We start from the raw sequence: 19,928 nt of genomic DNA, 5'->3' as shown, positions 1-19,928 counted from the left end.
GACACACATTTCAACTGGAACGTGCTGTCGTGAAGCATAGGGCCCTGCCTGCTGGAAACAGCCTGGGAGACTGGGCTGTAATTCCTAGGGTGACCAGATGTCCCGATAAAATTGGGACTGTCCCGATATTTAAGCCTTTGTCCCGCATCCCGATCGATGTACGCTCAGGATGCCATTTGCCATATTCGGGTAAGGAGGCGAGCGGGAGGAAGGCCCTGACCCTGTAGGTGCTCCGGGGCTGGAGCACCCACAGGGAAAAATTGCAGCCAAGCTCCCCCCCTCCTCGCCTCCTTCTCTCCCTCTCCCCCCAGCGCGCTACGTCCCCGCTCCTCCGCCCCTCCCCCCCTCCCAGCGCTTCCTGCGGCCTAACAGCTGTTTGGTGGCTTTCCGGGAGGGAGGGGGGAGGAGCGGGGACGCAGCGCACTCAGGGGAGGATGCGGAGAAGAGGCAGGGCAGGGGCGGGGACTTGGGGGAAGGGGGTGGAATGGGGGCAGGGCGAGGGCGGGAAGAGGCAGGGGGTGGGCAAGCTCCCACCCGGCAGAGGGGAAGTCGGCACCATAGGGATGAGTGGCGGGCGGGGGGGTGAAGAGGCGAGCGACGGGCTGGGGGGTGAGGAGGCGAGCGGTGGGTGGGGGACTGAGGAGGGATGCAGCAAGCCAGTGGCGGGCCGGGATGAGGAAGGTCGCGGTGGGGGGGGCGAGTGGGAAGGGGGCAGGACCTGGGGCAGAATGGGGGCGGAGCCTGGGAGGAGCGGGAGTGGACTGTGGGCGGGGCTGATGGCACCCCAATGTGTCCCGATATTTTAGTGTGGTGATCTGGTCACCCTCATAATGCATGGGAAGGGGATTTGTTGTTCAGGCTGCTGGACACAGACAGACCATGTGGTTCACTCTGGCTCCCTGCTACCATGCACCTGATTCTACTCCCAGATACACCAGTGTAAACCCATTGACTTCAGTGGAGTTACTCCTAATTTCAATTGGTGCAACTGCAAGTGGGATCAGGACCGACGTCTCCGTGAGGCCTGGCCTGCAGGCGGCAGGCATGGGATGGATGCTACCAGCCGTATACTGCCCAATGTGACCCCCTAGGCCCCCTCTCCATCCCTAAGGTCTTTGCCTTGCCGTACCTGCGCAGTGGTGTCACCTACTTGTTATACAGCACAATGTCAGGAATCCAGATCATCTCAGAGGGCACCCGGATGGAGGTGACGTTATCGAAGTCCGCCGGGTTCCAGCGCAGCTTGTAGTCACTCCACTCCTGGGGGAGGAAAGAGCAAGAAGGGTCTGAGATGGACGTGCTGCCCAGCGAGGGCCGGGGATCCAGCCGCCAGAGGGAGCGGGGCGACCATTGCTGCAAGGAGACGTACAGTGTCCTCTTGTAACAACTCATCCTGGGTCCCCTCGGATGTTTAGCGCCTGAAGCATGGGCCCCTCCTACATGAGCTAAAGGGGTCCTCGGTCGCTGCTCAGCTTAAAGAGGTTCCTCCTGAGCAGATGTTCTCTTTTCAAACACGTCTTCATTATTAGTAGGCACTTTGCTAAAGTGCCCATCCCCACGGCATCTGGGCGCTGGTGGGAATTCAGTGCTGGTGAAAGGTCCCAGGCGGCAATCCTGCCGAGCGAAGGTCTCTCCGTGTAGGGCAGGTAGAGCACGGGCTGAACCACCATCAGCTCCCGATGGAAGGTCCCATCAACATGCTTTAAATCCTGCCCTGGCAGAGCCGCTTCAGAGACCTGTCACTGGGGTCCGTTCAGTGCCCATCCCCGGGGACCTGGGCTGAGACCCACCAACCCAGTTCACAAAGTCTGAGCAGCTGTGGGAGGGGAACAGCTCCCAGCCACTTCTCACATGGGCTAGATTTCAGCCATGTCCACATGGGTAAAGTCACCATGCACCAGTGCCAAGCCCCTGGGGCATCCTGTCTCTCGGGTTTCACCCAGATCAGGGGGACGAGGCTGAAATCCAGCATCCAAAGCTCTTCTCATGAAGTTTCTAACCCCAAGAAGTGCGGCTAGACGAGATGCCAGGCTGGTCGGGACTTCTCTGAACCAAACTCCTAAGCCCCGGGGAGTTCCTTGTGACTTGAGAAACCCACCTCTCCTCCCAGCACCCCGTGGGGAAATGATCCCTCACCTGTTTCAGCCAGACGTTTGTGGTCATCATTTGGTTCTTCTCATCCTGTTAGGGACATGGTGGGGAGGGGAGAAAGGAGAGAGGAGGAGAGTTTGTTTGATCATAATGGAGAAAACCAGCGTCAGACGTGAAACCAGCTGCTTCCACAAGACCCAACTGTTACCTTTCCCACCCTCCTCCAGAGCTCGGGTACTGGTAGGAATGAATGGCAGCTATGGAGAGAGGGAGATTTTTATCTCCTTTAGGTGTGTGGCCACTAGATGGCAATGGTGTGCCATTAGTAGTTACGAATTACGGGCTTTCATAAAAAGGGCCATACTGGGTCAGACCAAAGGTCCATCTAGCCCAATACCCTGTCTTTCAACAATGGCCAATGCCAGGTGCTTCAGAGGGAATGAACAGAACAGGGAATCATCAAGTGATCCGTCCCCTGTCGCCCATTCCCAGCTTCTGGCAAACAGAGGTTAGGGACACTTCAGAGCACGGTTTTGCATCCCTGCACCTCCTGGCTAATAGCCATTGATGGACCCATCCTCCATGAATTTATCTAGTTCTTTTTTGAACCCTGTTATAGTCTTGGCCTTCATGACATCCTCTGGCAAGGAGTTCCACAGGTTGACTGTGCGTTGTGTGAAAAAATACTTCCTTTTGTTTGTTTTAAACCTGCTGCCTATTAATTCCATCAGGTGACCCCTAGTTCTTGTGTTATGTGAAGTGCTAAATAACACTTCCTTATTCACTTTCTCCACACCAGTCATGATTTTATAGACTTCTGTCATATCCCCCTCAGTCATCTCTTTTCCAAGCTGAAAAGTCCCAGTCTTTTCAATCTCTCCTCATAAGGAAGTTGTTCCATACCCCTAATCATTTTTGTTGCCCTTCTCTGCACTTTTTCCAGTTCTAATATATCTTTTGAGATGGGGCAGCCAGGTCTGCACGCAGTATTCAAGATGTGGGCGTACCGTGGATTTATGTAGTGGGATTATGATACTTTCTGTTTTATTATCTGTTCCTTTCCTAATGGTTCCTAACACTGTTCGCTGCACATTGAGAGTTTGTTTCCAGAGAATTATCTATAACAACACCAAGATCTTTCTGGAGTGGTAACAGCTCATTTAGACCCCAGCATGTTAGGATATAGATATTCAGGCCTGTCTGTAAAGGCCTATGCTTTAAGAATTTAGGTGTATTCTTATCACTTAGCTAGTTATCGAGGTATAAAAGAAAGAATCAAAATCACTGTCTGTCTGTGTAAGGGCCTTCTCGTACTGTGACAGTCTGAGGCCTGGTTCTTAGGCTAAGGCCTTCGGCTAAGTAGCAGAGGCAGCCATAAACTGGGAAGTGTCTGGTCACATCCTCACATTCCAAACGAGTCACATTGAAATAAGGTGCTATTGGGCTGTTAGGAATACTAGGGTTACCATATTTTGTGCCTCCAAATGGAGGACACTCCACGGGGCCCCGGCCCCGCCCTCAGCCACGCCCACGCCCACGCCCCAACTCCGCCCCCCCCAAAGTCTCCGCCCCCTCCCCTGCTTCCCGCGAACATTTAATTCGCGGGAAGCCTGAAGCAGGTAAGGGGGAGTGTGGGGGGAGGAGGCGCGGCCCAGGCTGGCCCCCCGGCGGCGGGCCAGCCTGGGTCGGCTCGGGCCCTGGGGTGCCAGCCCCGGCCCCCGGCCGACCACCCCCGGCCCGCCCAGCACTGCCGGCCCCCGGCGGCCCGGCGCACCCCCCGGCGGCCCGGCCCCGCGACCCCGGACCGGCTCCCGGCTCCGCGACCCCGGACCGGCTCCCGGCCCGGCCCCCCGGCCCCGCGGCCCAGCGCACCCCCGGCCCCGCGGGCCCGGACCGGCTCCCAGCCCCGCCACCCCAGACCGGCTCCCGGCCCGCCCCCCCGGCCCCGTGGCCCAGCGCGCCCCGCGGGCCCGGACCGGCTCCCGGCCCCGCGGGCTCGGACCGGCTCCCGGCCCGGCACCATGCCCCCAGCCCCGCGACCCCGGCCCGGCCCCGCACCGGCCCCGGCCAAAGAGGCCCCGGCCGAGCCCTCCCTCCCTCCCGATTTTCCTGGACATGCCCGGCTTTTGGGGATTCCCCCCGGACGGGGATTTGAGCCCCCAAAAGCCGGACATGTCCGGGAAAATCCGGACGTATGGTAACCCTAGGAATACAATCCTGTCCTGATATTCCTGTCACCTCCAGAGAAAGGAAAGAGCCTAGAACATGTAAAAGGAAATTTAGTTTGATAGTTTTCTGTCTGGTAAGAACTCACTTATCAATAGACACAGCTGGAAAACCCTTATGTCTGTATAGATGTAGTTGTAAAATCCTCACTTCTGTATTGTTTTGTATGTTTATTTGCATGGTCTCTGCCTGCTTCTATAATTATTTCTGTCTGCCTTATAATTAATTTTGTTGGGTGTAAACTAATTATGGTGGTGGGATATAATTGGTTAAATAATCATGTTACAATATGTTAGGATTGGTTAGTTAAATTTCAGTAAAATGATTGGTTCAGGTATAGCTAAGCAGAATACAAGTTTTACTATATAGTCTGCAGTCAATCAGGAAGTAAGGGGGGAATGGGAACAGGGACTGGGGGTGGGGGAATTGGAATCATGTTTTGCTAAGGAGGGGGGAATGGGAACAGGGAGACAGGCAAGGCTCTGTGGTGTCAGAGCTGGGAAGGGGGACACTGAGGAAGGAAACTGGAATCATGCTTGCTGGAAGTTCACCCCAATAAACATTGAATTGTTTGCACCTTTGGACTTTGGGTATTGTTGCTCTCTGTTCATGCGAGAAGGACCAGGGAAGTGAGAGGGTGAAGGAATAAGCCCCCTAACACAGCATTTTGTGTGCATAGTTGGGGTTCTGCTTTCCAAATCCATTACTGTGCGTTTGTCAACACTGCATTTCATTTTCTATTTTGTTGCCCAGTCACCCAGTCTTGGGAGATCTCTTTGTAACTCTTTGCAATCAGCTTTGGATTTAACTATCTTGAGTAATTTTGCATTGTCTGCAAATGTTGCCATCTCATTGTTTACCCCTTTTCCCAGGGGTAACAGTGCTTAAATATCATGGTGATTCATGTGGGATGGGTAGATTTATAGATAGGTAGTGGAAAGACTATTCGAGAGACTTCCTAGTGTAAGTGCATACAGCTAACTGAGAGGTGCTCAAATGCTTCAGCGAGAAAAGGGAACGGCTTCCAGATGAAGCGACTAGCTCCCCGCCAGGCTGAGGAGACTGGTATTGCCGTTATTAACCTGAGCTCCTGACCCCTTGCGGTTCTTGGAAAGACTCCATGGCACTTGATGGAAAAGGAATGAGGTGAGCCCCAGAATGCGGGAATCCCCCTGCACTGTCAGTTTCACGTCAGTTACCGCTGGTTTCAGAGGGATCATCCTGGTCTGCAGAATTTGGCCCAGTTAATTTCTTTCCCCGTGTCACTAGCCACCCCTGAGACTATCGCGGCTCGAAGGGCTTTATAAACCAAACATACTTTGTTTTCACTCTTCCGGCTGTTTGGTTTTGACTGCGGTTTCTTTGCAGTCACTTCAGAGCAACAGAAAGCCCGTTATATGGAAGTTGAAGCCAGACAAATTCGGGGACAATTTTTAATGAACCACTGGAGCAGTTTGGCAAGGGCGGGGGGAGGGGGGAGAGGGGGATTCTCCATCCCTGGCCATTTTAAAATCAAGACTGGATGTTTTTCTAGTTCAATCAACGAATTCAGGGACGTCTTCTGGCCTGTGTTCTGCTGGAGGGCGGACAAGATGATCACAATGGTCCTTTTGGCCTTAAACATCTATTAAGCTGAATCTCTTTCTGCTGCACCTCTGGGGTGGAGTGCAACAGCTGTTTAACAGCCACACAGCAACACCGGACAACAGTTTAGGACAGGCAGTAGAGAAGAATAGCGCCACCAGCTGGAACCACAGGGGCAGTTTAGTTAAGTGGAAGATAATGATCCACGCTGGAATTTGGCCAGGGCACGGGGGCTAACAACCTACCGGCTCCCATCCTGTGCACACTTCATCAATCATAAGACCATAAGAACGGCCATACTGGGTCAGACCGAAGGTCCATCCAGCCCAGTATTCTGTCTACCGACAGTGGCCAATGCCAGGTGCCTCAGAGGGAGTGAACCTAACAGGTAATGATCAAGTGATCTCTCTCCTGCCATCCGTCTCCACCCTCTGACAGACAGAGGCTAGGGACACCATTCCTTACCCATCCTGGCTAATAGCCATTAATGGACTTAACCTCCATGAATTTATCTAGTTCTCTCTAGTCGTAATAAGCCAAGGTTGGCCTGATGTGGCTGAGAACTGAGATCCCGTCTGGAAGACGGGATACTAAATAAAACCCATCCCAATGCATTTTGTCTTTGTCCCTGTGTTTTCTTGACACTCCTCTTATAGACAAGAGGTAACACGTGGGCCCTTTCTATTAAGTGCCGTTACATTTAAAGTGCTTCATGGCGGCCTATTTTATCTTGCGTCCGCCAGCGCTGACTGGCTGTGCTAAACGTCCCTGGCCGAGCTCATTTATCTTCATGTCCAGAAAGCGAGAGAGAGGAATTACATGACGAGCAGACCAGAGGAATTGTTGCAGTGAACAGCTCAACGGTCCCTCTAGTTCAGTTTCGTGTCGCCAGCTGTGGCCAATTCCTCAGACTTTATTATTACTAGATATTGGGTCTCGAGACGCACCGAGAGGCCTGGGGCCCATTGTGCTGGGTCCTTCCTGGACATAGTGTGACAGGCAGTTTCTGCCTCTAAGGATCCGTCTATGCAGCCTGCAGCAAGTGAGTATCAAAGCCCAGGGCGACAGAGTGGGGCCCACAGAACGGCGTTAAAAATAGCTGCGTAGACACGTGGGTTGGGCCAGAGCTTGAGCCCTGAAGCCCACCCCCATCCTAGGCCCCAGAGCCTGAGCTCCAGCCCGAGCCTGAATGTCTCCCCAGCTCTTTTCAGCACCGGAGTGTGAGCCGGAATCTGTTAAACCTGGCTCTGAGACTTGCACCCGTGGGCTGCCGCTCGCTGTGTAGATGCACCCAAAGCGTTTACACCCTACATAGCCAAGGCAGACAGAGGAAGTGTCATTGTTCCCATTCTACAACAGGGGAAGTGAGGCACAAAGTCCCACAGTGAGTCTATGGCAGAGCAAGGAAAAGGAACCAGTGCTCCTGAACTGCAGTTCAGTGCCGTAATTCCAAGGATAAGAGGATAAAAGTTTTACAGCCCTTAAATGTGCAATATACTACCGGGGGGGGAGGGGGAAGTTCCTTCCTGACCCCAGCTGGTGATGCACATGTGACCTGAAGCATGAGGGCTGATGCAGCCCTTGCTATGCTTAAGTTGCCCGCTGTAACCCCAAGTGCTAGTAGAAATGTCCCACCCTTCAGGGGAGGGTTTTAGAAGTGGAATTAGAGTCCGGCTTCGCACACATACCACGTCGATCAGCTGAGCGATGGACAGCCCAAATCTGACGATGACGACGTCGGAGATGTTGGGGACTGGCCGGGACCACCGGTTGTAGCTGGTGAACAGGTACTTGAAGAGGCGCTCCTCGGCGTGGCTGTGAGTCCGGTCCTGGATGGATACTGAACCAATGGGAGACAGAAAAAGCCATACGGACGCGCTAGTTTGCTTTCGGCCTGGGTACTTTAGCACTTCCTCCAATGCAAATAGACTGTATGGGCCAAAGGTGCTAATATGAGCCTATCACTGTCCAGCGTTAAACAGTGTTAAACGAGGTTCAGGGTGTGGTATGCAGAGACCTCAGCCTGCTTAGCTCCAGGGCAAACACACCATTAAACATCCTTTAAACCATGCATTAAAGAGACAGAAAAGAATCAAAACAGAGTTACAGTCTTTGGAATGTGAAGTATTAAATAAGGTTTTCATTTTAACCACATCCCGTGTCCCCTTTAGCTGGAGAGCGATTTTAGAAGGAATCCTTCCCCACCCCCCAGTCCAACAGTCTCTTAGCGGGTGTCATAGATGGCAATAATGGTCCTTTCAGGGAACAGAGAAGAAGTTAGTTGAGGTTGGCTGGCGCAGCTGTTATTGCTGGTGTTAAAGTCAAATCCGATTTCCTAGAAGGCAAAACAGGACGAACAGACCCAAGCGAGGAAAGAAAAGAGCAGCAACAATAGAAAATGGAGCTTTATAGACGCAGCGATTCATAGACTCTAAGGCCAGAAGGGACCATCACGATCATCTCATCTGACCTCCTGCACATTGCAGGCCACAGAACCTCACCCACCCACTCCTGTGATAGACCCACAACCTCTGGCTGAGTCGCTGACATCCTCAAATCATGATTTAAAGTCTTCAAGTTACAGAGAATCCACCATTTGCGCTAGTTCAAACCTGTAAGTGACCCAGGCCCCGTGCTGCAGAGGAAGGTGAACCCCCCCAGGTCTCTGCCAATCTGGGGGAAAATTCCTTCCTGACCCCAAATATGGCGGGGGGGGGGGGATAGCTCAGTGGTTTGAGCATTGGCCTGCTAAGCCCGGGGTTGTGCATTCAATCCTTGAGGGGACCACTTAGGGATCTGGGGCAAAATCAGTACTTGGTCCTGCTAGTGAAGGTAGGGAGCTGGCCTCAATGAGGCTCCCTTCCAGTTCTAGGAGATAGGATATCTCCATTAATTTAATTTAATTTATGGCGATCGGTTAGACGCTGGGCAAGACCCAGCACCAGACAGCTGCGCAAGAATTCTCTGTAGTAACTCAGAGCCCTCCCCATGTAATGTCCCATCACCGCCCGATGACCCCTCTCGACTGTCCTGTTGAGTCTCACTTGCAGACTTACTGGGGGACTGTAGCGGGGTGAACGCCTGCTCCAGCCCTGAAGGGGTTGGAAAAGCCCTGCAGAGGGCGGGGGCAAACCCCGGCTGATTGGGGAAGTGGCTGCAGCTGGGGCCATGCCCCAAACTGAGCCACTCAGCCTTATAAGAAGGCCAGGGCAGCCAAAGCTGAGGAGTCTCCCTCTGACAGGAGAGAGAGACAGGCCTGGCTGCAGGGAGCTCACCGGGGACCTAGAGTGAGGCAGGGCTGGGGAAAGGCCTTGGGGGCTGGGAAGCCCTAGGCCAGCAACTCCCAGGCTGCAGGGCCTGGTCCTAGGCCCATATAGGTATTGGGCTTGCAGAGGGCAACCTGAGGGTGGGTGAAGGCAGCCAGTCCAAACCCCTTGTTGCCTGTGATGATTGGCTGATAGACGGCAGTCCGCCCTAGGGCACGGGGGCTAGATGGTGACTGGTAGTAGCCATGACTGAGGTGACATTGGGATAGGGGGTGGGGGTTCTCCAGGGGGCAGCACCCAAGCCAAGGGCACCGGGGTCCGGGAGGGACATGGGGGGCCAACGACAGGCGGGACCCCTGGCCTGCAGAGGGCGCTCTGGATGCTGGGTGAGCTAATTCCCGAGACGACCAGCAGGAGGTGCCGCAGGGGTGAGTCCACACCTGATTACAGGGACCAACGCAGAAGCACGTGGTTTTATCCACCACCCTGAGACCTGGAACACTTGTCCCAGCATCAGGCTGGTCAGGGCCATAGGCACTGATTTCTGCTCTCCGCCGGTGGGTGCTCAACCACCCTCTGCCCCCAGGCTGCCCCAACTCTGCCCCTTCCATGAGGCCCCACTCCACCCCCATTCCAACCCCTTCCCCAAAGTCTCCGCCTCCTCCTTGCCCCTATTCTGACTCCTTCCCCAAAACCCGGCCCTGGCCCCACCTCCTCCCCTGAGCGTGCCACGTTCCCGCTCCTCCCCCTCCCTCCAAGCATGCCGCCAAACAGCTGTTTGGCAGCGGCAAGGCGGGAAGCACTGGGAGGTAGGCGGAGGAATGGGGATGCAGTGCGCTCAGGGGAGGAGGGGGAGGGGAGCTTGGCTGCCGACCCAGCTCCACCAACACTGCATACGTTAGCAAGTGACCACTTTAGCAATGACTATGAAACGCAGAGTCTCTGCTGCCGCTAACCCAGAAAGCACTGCGCTGCGGGTTTTAACAAGATGCTGTCAGATCAGATTTAGCTCCAAACGCAGAGCCTGAGTCACTGCAGTTTTGCACCGGGGTATTTGCACTGATTGTGATGGTGTTGCACCAGCATTAAACTGGAGTCACGGAGCAGCGAGTCTCATCCTCAGATTACAGTGTGCAAGGCCAGGAAAAGGCAGAAACTGTACACAAAGAACATATGGCCAGATCCCCTGCTGGTGTAGATCAGCGTCCCTCCATTGACATCAAAGGGACCAGATCCCCTGCTGGTCTCAAAGTCAATGGGGCCAGATTTGCAGTGGGTGTAAATCCCCGTTCCTACATTTCTGTCAATGGCACGATGCCAGATGACACCAGCCAGGGATCGAGCCCAGCGGCATGACCCCAATTGAACCTGTGGTAAGCAGAGACGCAGGCCATGACTTAGAAATGGGTCTCACCATCGCGAGGGTCATTGAGCACAGGCAGGGAGGGATGTTTCTAACCATTCGGACCCCGGAGCGTTGCTCCCCCCTGGACCGGTGGAAATGACCGGGTGCAGGGCAGTGGGCAATGGGCCCCCGCAGCAGGAAGGGGTTTGCAGATTGCCAGCGACTTCCAGCTGATGGAGCAGGAGTCCGTTAAAGCGCCACTTCTCCGCTCCTCCCCTGCCCCCTTAGAGTGTGACCTGCCAGCAGCCCGGCTAGACATGGCCACAGGGGGGGTTCAGTATCTACGCTTTGTCTGTCCTGGGCTCCTGGATCAGGTCTCGGGTCCAGAGTGCCAGGCGCTGTCACCGCCTGCTCCATCTGCGATCGCCAGCCCCGGCCGGGCTCTTTAAGGATCCGGGCCTCAGCGCCTTTCAGGATCAGGCCCGTTGGGGGCCTGCCTGGTTCGTGCTTATGGGCACATCGCGGTCAGCTGGCCAGACAGGCAGGAGAGCCTGGGAAATGTAGAGCTGCCGTGGGAAGGCAGGTTGCCAGCCGCGCTGCGGAGGGGGCTGGATTGATAGCTTCTGTCCGCTTACTGCTCTGTCTGGGGCTTTTCTGAGGGCAGCCCGGCTGCAGTCTCCCTTCCTTCTCCCCCACTCACAGACGGGCTGGGAGGTTTGCCGCATTGCGCTCAAACCAACCTCTGGCTGGGCTTTTAACAGCAAACAAGCAGGAGGCGAAATCTCTTCTCCCTGGGCTGGGAACGCCACCGGCTCTCCCGCATGTCCGGTCAGCTGACCGCGATGTGCCCAGGTAGGCTCCCAGTGGCCCGACAAGTTGGGAGGAATTCACTGACAACGGGCCTGATCCTGAAAGGTGCTGAGGCCTGGATCCTTAAAGGTATATAGCTGCCTAACTCTCCTTGAAATCAATCTAAAGAGGTAATGGAGCCAGCTGCACCTGTGCTTCCCTCAGCAATCCTCCTCAGGTCGGGAAAGTTACCACGGCCACCTGACAGGTAGGTCATGCAGCTAAATCTGTCCCAAGCTTGAGGGTAAAAGAGCCACCCCCCAGAGCAAGCAGCCAGCTGGGAGGGAAAGGACAGACTTTGGAGGGTCCTGCTCAGAGAAACGGCTCAAGGCCTGCAGCCAGCCTGAGCGATGGGCCCAGAAGAAAGGCTGTGACACTCCAAACGAGGAGGGGAAACTGAGGTAAGTTACCGACACAGGCCCCAAGAAAGAGGGTGGTGGAGCTCCAGACACTTAAGGAGGAACAAGGTTGGGGACTTGGGGACCAACGGGGATGTATTCTGATACCACTTAATAAATAGGGTCCCATAAGGGTGGGGGACTCTTTATGTATTCTGGCCTGGGAGTGAATTATTGCAAGAACCCCAAGGCAGCTGAGGGTGGGGCATCTGCAGAATGGCACTGTGCCCCTAGGGGTCGCCCCTGTGACCCCAACAATCTCCTGTAATATCCCCAACAAATTTGATGGACGGAAGGTAAACTTCATTGACACCTGGGAAACCTGATTGAATGAGGGTTAAAATCTTCGGGGGCCGCTGTCTTAAACATGCAACTGGGGGTATGTTATGGTGGCCTCAAGGGAGGCCAATGTACTTCCTCTGGTACCAGCCCTTTGAAGCCCCTGGGAGAAGCTGTATCTAGACTGGATTCTCCAGGGCTCAGCGGCCAAAGAAAGTGTTTGTGGGTAAACAGCCTGCTTTGAAACTGGCTGAGGGCCTTCTTCCTGGGCCAGCAAATGGACAGGACCCCTGTCCTGAGGAGGGTTCGGAGGACTGGGGGCTTGTCCTGAGGTGGAGCTGGGCTGAATGGGTAACCACACAGCTGTCCCTAAGATGGATGGGTTGAAGGACCTGCCAGGGCCGCCGAGAGCGGGTTCGGGCCCAGTGAGAATTTTTTTCGGGCCCCCCAGCAAGGGCGGACCGGCTAAACAGGCCTGATGAAGCCGGGCCCTGGTAATTTGTACCGGCTTTGTACCGATAGGGGGCGGGGGGCCTCTTGTCGGCCCTGGGACCTGCCAGAATCCATGTACAGGATGGGGCAGGGGCTCGGGGTGTGGGGGAATCTCCGGTGAGTTTATTACCATGCAGGGAGAGTCCTTGCTTGTTTCCACGGTAATGCTTTTACCCTCAGAAGAAAGCAGGCTTGCACAGGAAGCACTGTGTGGTACCCTATAACTGTAGCAATTACACCGCTAACTGTCCCAGAAGAGAAAGCCAGCAGCTGTCCCTGGGCAGCCTGCCTGGGCTGGGAAAGATACAGAGAAGGCAGGGACCTGTGCAGCCTGGAAATACCCATTCAGAAGGGAGAGGGACATGGGTCTCCACCCAAGAGCGGCAACAGCTGGGGGTCCAGGAATCTGAGAGTTAGGTGCCCTGGAGGGGAAATACAGGGGCAGTTGCCTTGGGCTGTGGCAGACCCTGTCACGATCCCCATTTTATGGATGGGGAAAACTGAGGCCCAAAGAGATTCAGGCTGGGATCCTAAATGGCATGCAGAGGCCTGACCCTACTGAACTCGATGGGAGGACCAAGTAAACGTAAACCATCCATGACGGGTTTGTTTAAAACCTCCAGTGATGGGGATTCCACAACTTCCTTGGAAGCCTGTTCCAGAGCTTAACTCCCCCGAGAGCTAGAGAGTTTTTCCTAATATCGAACCTAACTCTCCCTTGCTGCAGATTAAGCCCATTCCTTCTTGCCCTGCCTTCCATGACCATGGAGAACAACTGATCATTGTCCTCTTTATAACGGCCCTTAACATATTTGAAGACCGTTATCAGGTCCCCCGTCATCTGGTTGACTTCAGACCAATTCTTCAATGTGTCAAGGTCATTTTGAATTCTAATCCTGTCCCCCAACGTCTTTCATAGAATATCAGGGTTGGAAGGGACCTCAGGAAGTCATCTAGTCCAACCCTCTGCTCAAAGCAGGACCAACACCAACTTTTTTTTTTTTTTTTTTTTTTTGCCCCCGATCCCTAAATGGCCCCCTCAAGGATTGAACTCACAACCCTGGGTTTAGCAGGCCAATGCTCAAACCACATCCTTGCAACCCCTCCCGGCTTGGTGTCTCTGCAAATGTTATAAACATACTCTCCACTCCGTTATCCAAGTTGTTAATGAAAATATTGAGTAGTACCAGACCTAGGACTGGCCCCTGTTGGACTCCACTAGATACACCCTCCCAGTTTGAGACCAAATGGTTTGACAGTTTGCAAAACTGCTTTGGGCTCCTTCGGGACCATTCTAGTATGGTGTGGCTCTCTGGTCCCTACAGTGGCTGATACACATAACATCCTACTACAACTGTTAGCTGAAGGAGTTACCCCTTTAACTCAAGTGAAAGACACTCAGGCTTTTATGACTAAAGGTCTTGAGTTCAAATGCTGCTGAGAATCGAACGGGAAAGGTTGTGTTGTGGAAAGGAAGGAAATCAATGGGCTCATGAATGTGGAAGTTTAGGCCAAAGGTGGCGCCAGAGAAGCGCCAAAGGGGGGAACTGTGGAGGAAAAATGGACTAAGGCCTAAATTTTGGTCAAGTGAACTGTATGTAGGGTCAGGTGAACTGTATGTGTGACGTGGAGGGAAGCGGGGAGGTAAAAAGGAGACGGGTAGACAGAAATCATAAAAGCGGAACTAACTGTAGAAATTATAAAAGTAGAATTAACCTTTGTAACAGACTGAGTAATAGATGTCAGGTGACAGAGCAAGAAACCGCACAGGGCAAACTAAGAATAACAGGAAAACTTGCTATCCTATATTCCCTTTTATGGCTATTGTATTCCAAATATGGCATTAATGTTGATAAGAAAGTATGGATTACTAATTGTGGTTTTATCCTATATAAGTTCCCGTATTTTATCTGTCGGGTGGGTGTTCGGCTGCCTTGGCTGACTCCCCCATGCATGCATGTTTGATTGATCAATAAAGGAGCCTCTGGCTGTCTGATCCAAAATCAACCATGTGGTCAATTTTCCACACCAGTTGTTATATGTGGCATTTAAACAGTAGCTTTTAATTTTCAAAGCATTTTACAGATGGGGAAATAAGCTCATAGAGGTCAAACAACCTGGCCAAGGCCCCAAGGAGCAGCACCGGGATTAGAACCCAGGAGTTCCTGGCTCCCCGGCCTGTGGTCCTACCACTGGCCTTTGGCAAATCTCATTATTCACCGCAGTCCCTTACCTGATCGGAGCAGGATGAAGCACCACAAGGCCATGTTCCTAAGAGGTGGGAATCTGCTGGCGAATCGATCCATGTTCCGGGAGGCCGGCACCACTGCTTCCCACCCTGTCCCGTTACGCTGATCCTCCCACAGGCTGCAATCCCCAGCACCGCAGCTTTCATTTGCAAAGTCTTCGCCAGGGGGCGAAAGAGAGCGGGGTGTGAAGCTGGGTGGATGGTGGCAGCGGATGCGGCTTAGCAGAGACCTCCCGCTGGGGAGGGGAGGTCCCCTGAGAGTTAACAAGTGGCTCTCCGCTGTCCTTTAGTAAGGAGGTGGGGAGCTGCCGAGTTGGGGGCGGGCAGAGCAGCAGGGAGAACTGAGGGGCTGTCTGAAGTGTGGCTGCTACTCGGATGGCTTCCAGTCCCTCTGCACGCTGCGCCCGGCTCCGATTTTTAACCCGCGCTGATCCCAGGGGCTAGTCCACGCAGTGGGATGAGCTGCATTCCTTCAGATGTGCTGCATTCGGGCCACCTTGTTCCTAGAAAGCCAGAACGAGAGGACACTGCTGTTAGACGCCCGTTCAGAGGGCCCCGATGGGGCCGGGCCAGGCTTAACCTAGAACGGGCCCCGGAGACCTCGGTTTTCAGCCAGGTTTTCGCTTGTTTGAGCACTGAAGTCAATGGAGTGGTGCTGGAGTTACACTAACTGCAGAGCTCTCCCGATGAGTCTACATTGATTTCCCCTCGATGCAGCACGGGCCCCTTATAGCTAAAGAGTAGCAGCATTTCCAGTGCCCTTTGGGGTTCGTACACCTAGGATTTGGCCCAGTTTTGTGGCAGAGGGGCTCTAGCGCTGCTGACGAGCGCATGGACTTCCCAAGGGCCCTATCGCTGCTGGAGGTCTCCTGGGATCTGCTGGGCTTCCCCAAGCCCTAGTGCTACATAAGGGGTGTAAAGAGAGCAATGCCATAAGGGGTTCACAGCAGCTACTGTATAGCACAGGCAATTAGCAAAGCTATTGGCGTTTCCACGATGAGGCAGGTCCATATACAAAAAACCAGCCTACTACAGAGCCATCTAATGAAGCGAATCTTGAGCTCAAATAGTAGGGGATTGCCCTTGGCGGGGAAATACTACACTGATAAATGCAAAGCCCATTGGAACACATAACCCCGACTCTACAGATAAAAGGATGGGGTCTAAATTAGCTGTTACCACTCCAGAAAGAGACCTCGGAGTCTGTAGCGGGGTGGTTACCCGCTCCAGCCCTGACGGGGGAGAAGCCAGCCCTGGGAGAGGGCTCGGGGCTAGGAGAAAAAGCCCAAGCTGATTGGGGAAGGAGCTGCAGCTGGGCCACGCCCCAATCAGGGCACCCAGAAGCTGAGCAGAGTCTCTCCTCTAGCTGTGGAGGGAGACCAGCAGGGCCGGCTCCAGGCACCAGCCTGGCAAGCAGGTGCTTGGGGCGGCCGCTCCGGAGAGGGGCGGCACATCCAGCTGTTCGGCGGACGGTCCCTCACTCCCGCTCGGAGCGAAGGACCTCCCGCCGAATTGCCGCCGCAGATCGCTTGGGGCGGCCAAAACCCTGGCGACCAGCCTGGCTGCAGGGGAATAAGCAGGGCTGGGGAAAGGCCAGAGGAGCAGGGGAGCTCTAGGCTGGCGACTTCCCAGGCTGCAGGGCCTGGTTCCAGGCCCATAGAGGTACTGGGTGGTGGAAGAAGGTAGGAGGTCAAACCCCCTTGCCTGTGATGAGTGGCTTTTATACTGCAGTCTGCCCCAGGGAGCGGGGGCTAGGTAAGGACTGGCAGTAGCCCAGACAGGCGAGGTGGGGGTAATGGGTGGGGGTTCCCTGGGGAAGGGAGACCCACAGAGATTGTGGGGGTATTGCCAGGGGGCAGCACCCCAGAGAAAACGGCCACCGGAGTCTGGGAGGGACACGGGGGCCAAGCTGAGGTGGATCACCGGCCTGCAGAGGGCGCTCTAGGCTGGAAATGGAGCTAATTCCCTGAGAGACCAGCAGGAGGCGCTGCAGGGGTGAGTCCACACGCTTAAAGAGTCCTTGTGGATAGTGCTCCGAAAACATCCACTCAATGTGTAGGGACAGTCAAAAAAGCAAACAGCGTGTTGGGAATCATTAGGAGAGGGATAGGTACTAAGACAGAAAATATCATATTGCCTCTGTATAAATCCATGGTACAACCACATCTTGAATACTGCGTACGGAGCTAGTCGCCTCATCTCAAATATATATATATATATAGGAAAAGGTACAGAAAAGGGCAACTAATATGATTCAGGGTACGGAATAGCTTCTATGTGAAGAGAGATTAAAAAGACTGGAACTGTTCAGCTTGGAAAAGAGGCGACTAAGGGGGGATATGATAGGGGTCTACAGAATCTTGACTGGTGCGGAGAAAGTGAATAAGGAAGAGTTATTTACTCCTTCACATAACACAAGAACTAGGGGTCACCCAATGAAATTAATAGGCCGCAGGTTTAAAACAAACAAAAGGAAGTATTTCTTCACACAATGCACAGTCGAGCTGTGGAACTCCTTGCCTGAGGATGTTGGGAAGGTCAAGACTATAACAGGATTCAAAAAAGAACTAGATAAATTCATGGAGGATGGATCCATCAATGGCTATTAGCCAACACGGGCAGGGATGTAAAACCGTGCTCTGAGTGTCCCTAGCCTATGTTTGCCAAAAGCTGGGAGTGGATGATGGGGATGGATCATTTAATAATTGCCCTGTTCTGTTCATTCCCTCTGAACCACTTGGCATTGGCCACTGTCAGCAGACAGGACACTGGGCTAGATGGACCATTGGTCTGACCCAGTATGGCCGTTCTTATGTTAGAGGCCGTGGAGTCAATTCCTGTTGATGGTACCACAGTGGTGGGTTGTTGCAGGATCACAAAACCAAATGAAGATCTGTAGGTTCCTTCCAGTGTTTCCAGGCCCCGTGGACTCTCACACACCTGGCTGATTTATCAAGCTGTGCGGCAACTTACAGGAAGCAAAATACCCACTTTGCAGGAGGGTGAGAGAGGTGAATTGCAGCCTTCGGTGTGCACGTTATGCGATAATTTCAGATGTTTTGGAGCAGGGGAGTTTCTGCATCAGAGCAGACCAACGGGTCTATCCTACCCAGCCTCTGACAATCTCTAATGCCAGGTGCTTCGGAGGATGGTCCCCCTGATTGTGCCCGTACGCAGTAGAGATTTCTTCCTCATCTCAGTTCATGCCCCAGGCAGTGATTTCCCTGGGAAATGGGCACCTAGGCACCTTTGAGGGGCTGGGCCCGAGTGCCCAAGATACTGTAAAACAGTACCAAGGTGCCTACGTCCCTTATGCCCTTTTACTGCTTTACCCAGGACCTTGATGCAAAATCTCTGGGCTCATCCGGGCAAAGGCAGCGACGGCAGCTTCCCAATTCCTCCCCACGCAGTGCCAAGGACCGGGCGGCTGCAGCGGGGAGCCGAGAGCCGCTGGCGCTGCCATTTTTCTAGCAGCGCCACGTCCAGGAGAAGGCGTTGGTGCTTCAGGGACCCCGTCAAGCGTCACGTCATTCGGCTGGGAGGCTCGGAGGATGCAACGGCTTATTAGGCAATACGGGCGGCCTACGTGCGGAAGCCCTGACTGGGGACACCCCGGTGGATGGTCTTCCACTCCGAGGGACCCCTCACACCCCAGTAGCCCGGGGAAGCTGCAGAGCCCATGGGGTTGTCAGGGCTCCATGCTGTGGAGCCCGGGGAGCCGCGGGGGGAAGGAGGTTGAGGCTGCTGTATGCACGAATCCAACTGAAGTGTTTACAGAGCACCCGTGACCAGAAGCAGCTGTCAGGCGCCAGGGGCAATCGCTCAGTGGGGGCAGTTTTGCAAGGAGACGCCCATGAGTCAGGCAGCGATGCAGCCGTCTGAGCATCTCATGGCAGTGGGGGGAGGGAGGCAGCCATTGGAAGAGCTAAGAGACAGAAGGGACACGGGACAGACAGACACCCCTAGGCCTCACTGCAGCACCGGACATTAAGAACATAAGAACGGCCACACTGGGTCAGACCAAAGGTCCATCTAGCCCAGTGTCCTGTCTGCCAACAGAGGCCAATGCCAGGTGCTTCAGAGGGAATGAACAGAACAGGCAATCATCAAGTGATCCATCCATGGTCGCCCATTCCCAGCGTCTGGCAAACAGAGGCTAGGGACACCATTCCTGCCCATCCTGGCTAATAGCCATTGATGGACCTATCCTCCATGAACTTATCTAGTTCTCTTTTGAACTCTGTTATAATCTTGGCCTTCACAACATCCTCTGGCAAGGAGTTCCACAGGTTGACACTTCCTTTTGTTTGTTTTCAACCTGCTGCCCATTAAACTGCTGCCGTCCCTACTGCAGAGCAGCCGTTGCTGTTAACATCTCTGGCCGGCCCTGGGGAAAGCCCTGTGCAGCAGTTCCCCAGTTCTGAGCATCCCGTCCAGCTGAAGCCAGGCCCAGGCTGACCCTCAGCTCAGTGTCTGCGGGGAGAGGGGAGAACACACGAGGCGTTTCCCCTTCTGGGCACGGAGGCAGGAGATGACCGGCAATGTGGCTGCCCTCAGGAGGGCCAGGGCTGGGGGCCGTGCAGAGGGGACTGCCCTTTGTTTCCAAGCAGAGCGTGCTGCGTCACGGGAGATGTCAGACCAATGACAGCCAGCGAAATCCCAGTCACTACAACCTGCCTTGCCCGGCCCTTCAGAGCAGGGAAAAGTCAGTTCCAGCAGGGTGGGAAAGGGTTTCGTATCCTAAGATTGCACTACCCAGCTCCGATTGTTGCTTATTGGCTGCATGTGCCTCCAGTGGTGTGAGCTTGAGTAGGTGGGGGGGGGCAGGAGGGAGGCTGATGGGGCAGCGTGGTCTAATGGCTAGAACACAGGGCTGGGTGTTGGAAGACCTGGGCTCAAATACCATCTGTGCCACTGGTTCCCTGTGCAATCATGAGCTGCTTGACCGCTTGGTGCCTCAGTTTCCCCATTTGTAAGGTGCTATAAATCTGCTAGAGCCTTTGAGAGCAGCTGAAAAGGGCTACGTACATGCAAAGTACGTTTCCTAGAAATAACCAGAGCTAACACCCCTGTTTTGAAAAACCTGAGGGAAGTAAGATGGAGCCGAGCGGGAGGTGTGTGTGTCTGGATTCTGCCAGTGGGCCCCATCC

At 54.3% G+C, this 19,928-nt stretch overlaps 1 protein-coding gene across 1 annotated transcript in view; it reads right to left on the bottom strand.

The window, feature by feature from the left end:
- CHRNA2 (cholinergic receptor nicotinic alpha 2 subunit) overlaps positions 1 to 19,928 on the bottom strand; it is a 33,146-nt gene that overhangs the window by 9,880 nt on the left and 3,338 nt on the right. The window contains exons 3-6 of the mRNA XM_042848864.2: positions 14,764 to 15,281; positions 7,590 to 7,741; positions 2,137 to 2,181; positions 1,151 to 1,260 (exon numbers count right to left, since the gene is read on the bottom strand). Coding sequence (XP_042704798.2) covers positions 1,151 to 1,260; positions 2,137 to 2,181; positions 7,590 to 7,741; positions 14,764 to 14,836 — 380 coding nt within the window. The 5' untranslated portion in view covers positions 14,837 to 15,281. The remainder of the gene's footprint in view (positions 1 to 1,150; positions 1,261 to 2,136; positions 2,182 to 7,589; positions 7,742 to 14,763; positions 15,282 to 19,928) is intronic.

This window comes from Chrysemys picta, chromosome 3 (assembly GCF_011386835.1).
Source record: "Chrysemys picta bellii isolate R12L10 chromosome 3, ASM1138683v2, whole genome shotgun sequence".
In the NCBI taxonomy this organism is placed as follows: Eukaryota; Metazoa; Chordata; order Testudines; family Emydidae; genus Chrysemys; species Chrysemys picta.
The sequence above is the reverse complement of the archived record's forward strand: the minus strand, read 5'-3'. Positions and strand labels throughout refer to the sequence as shown.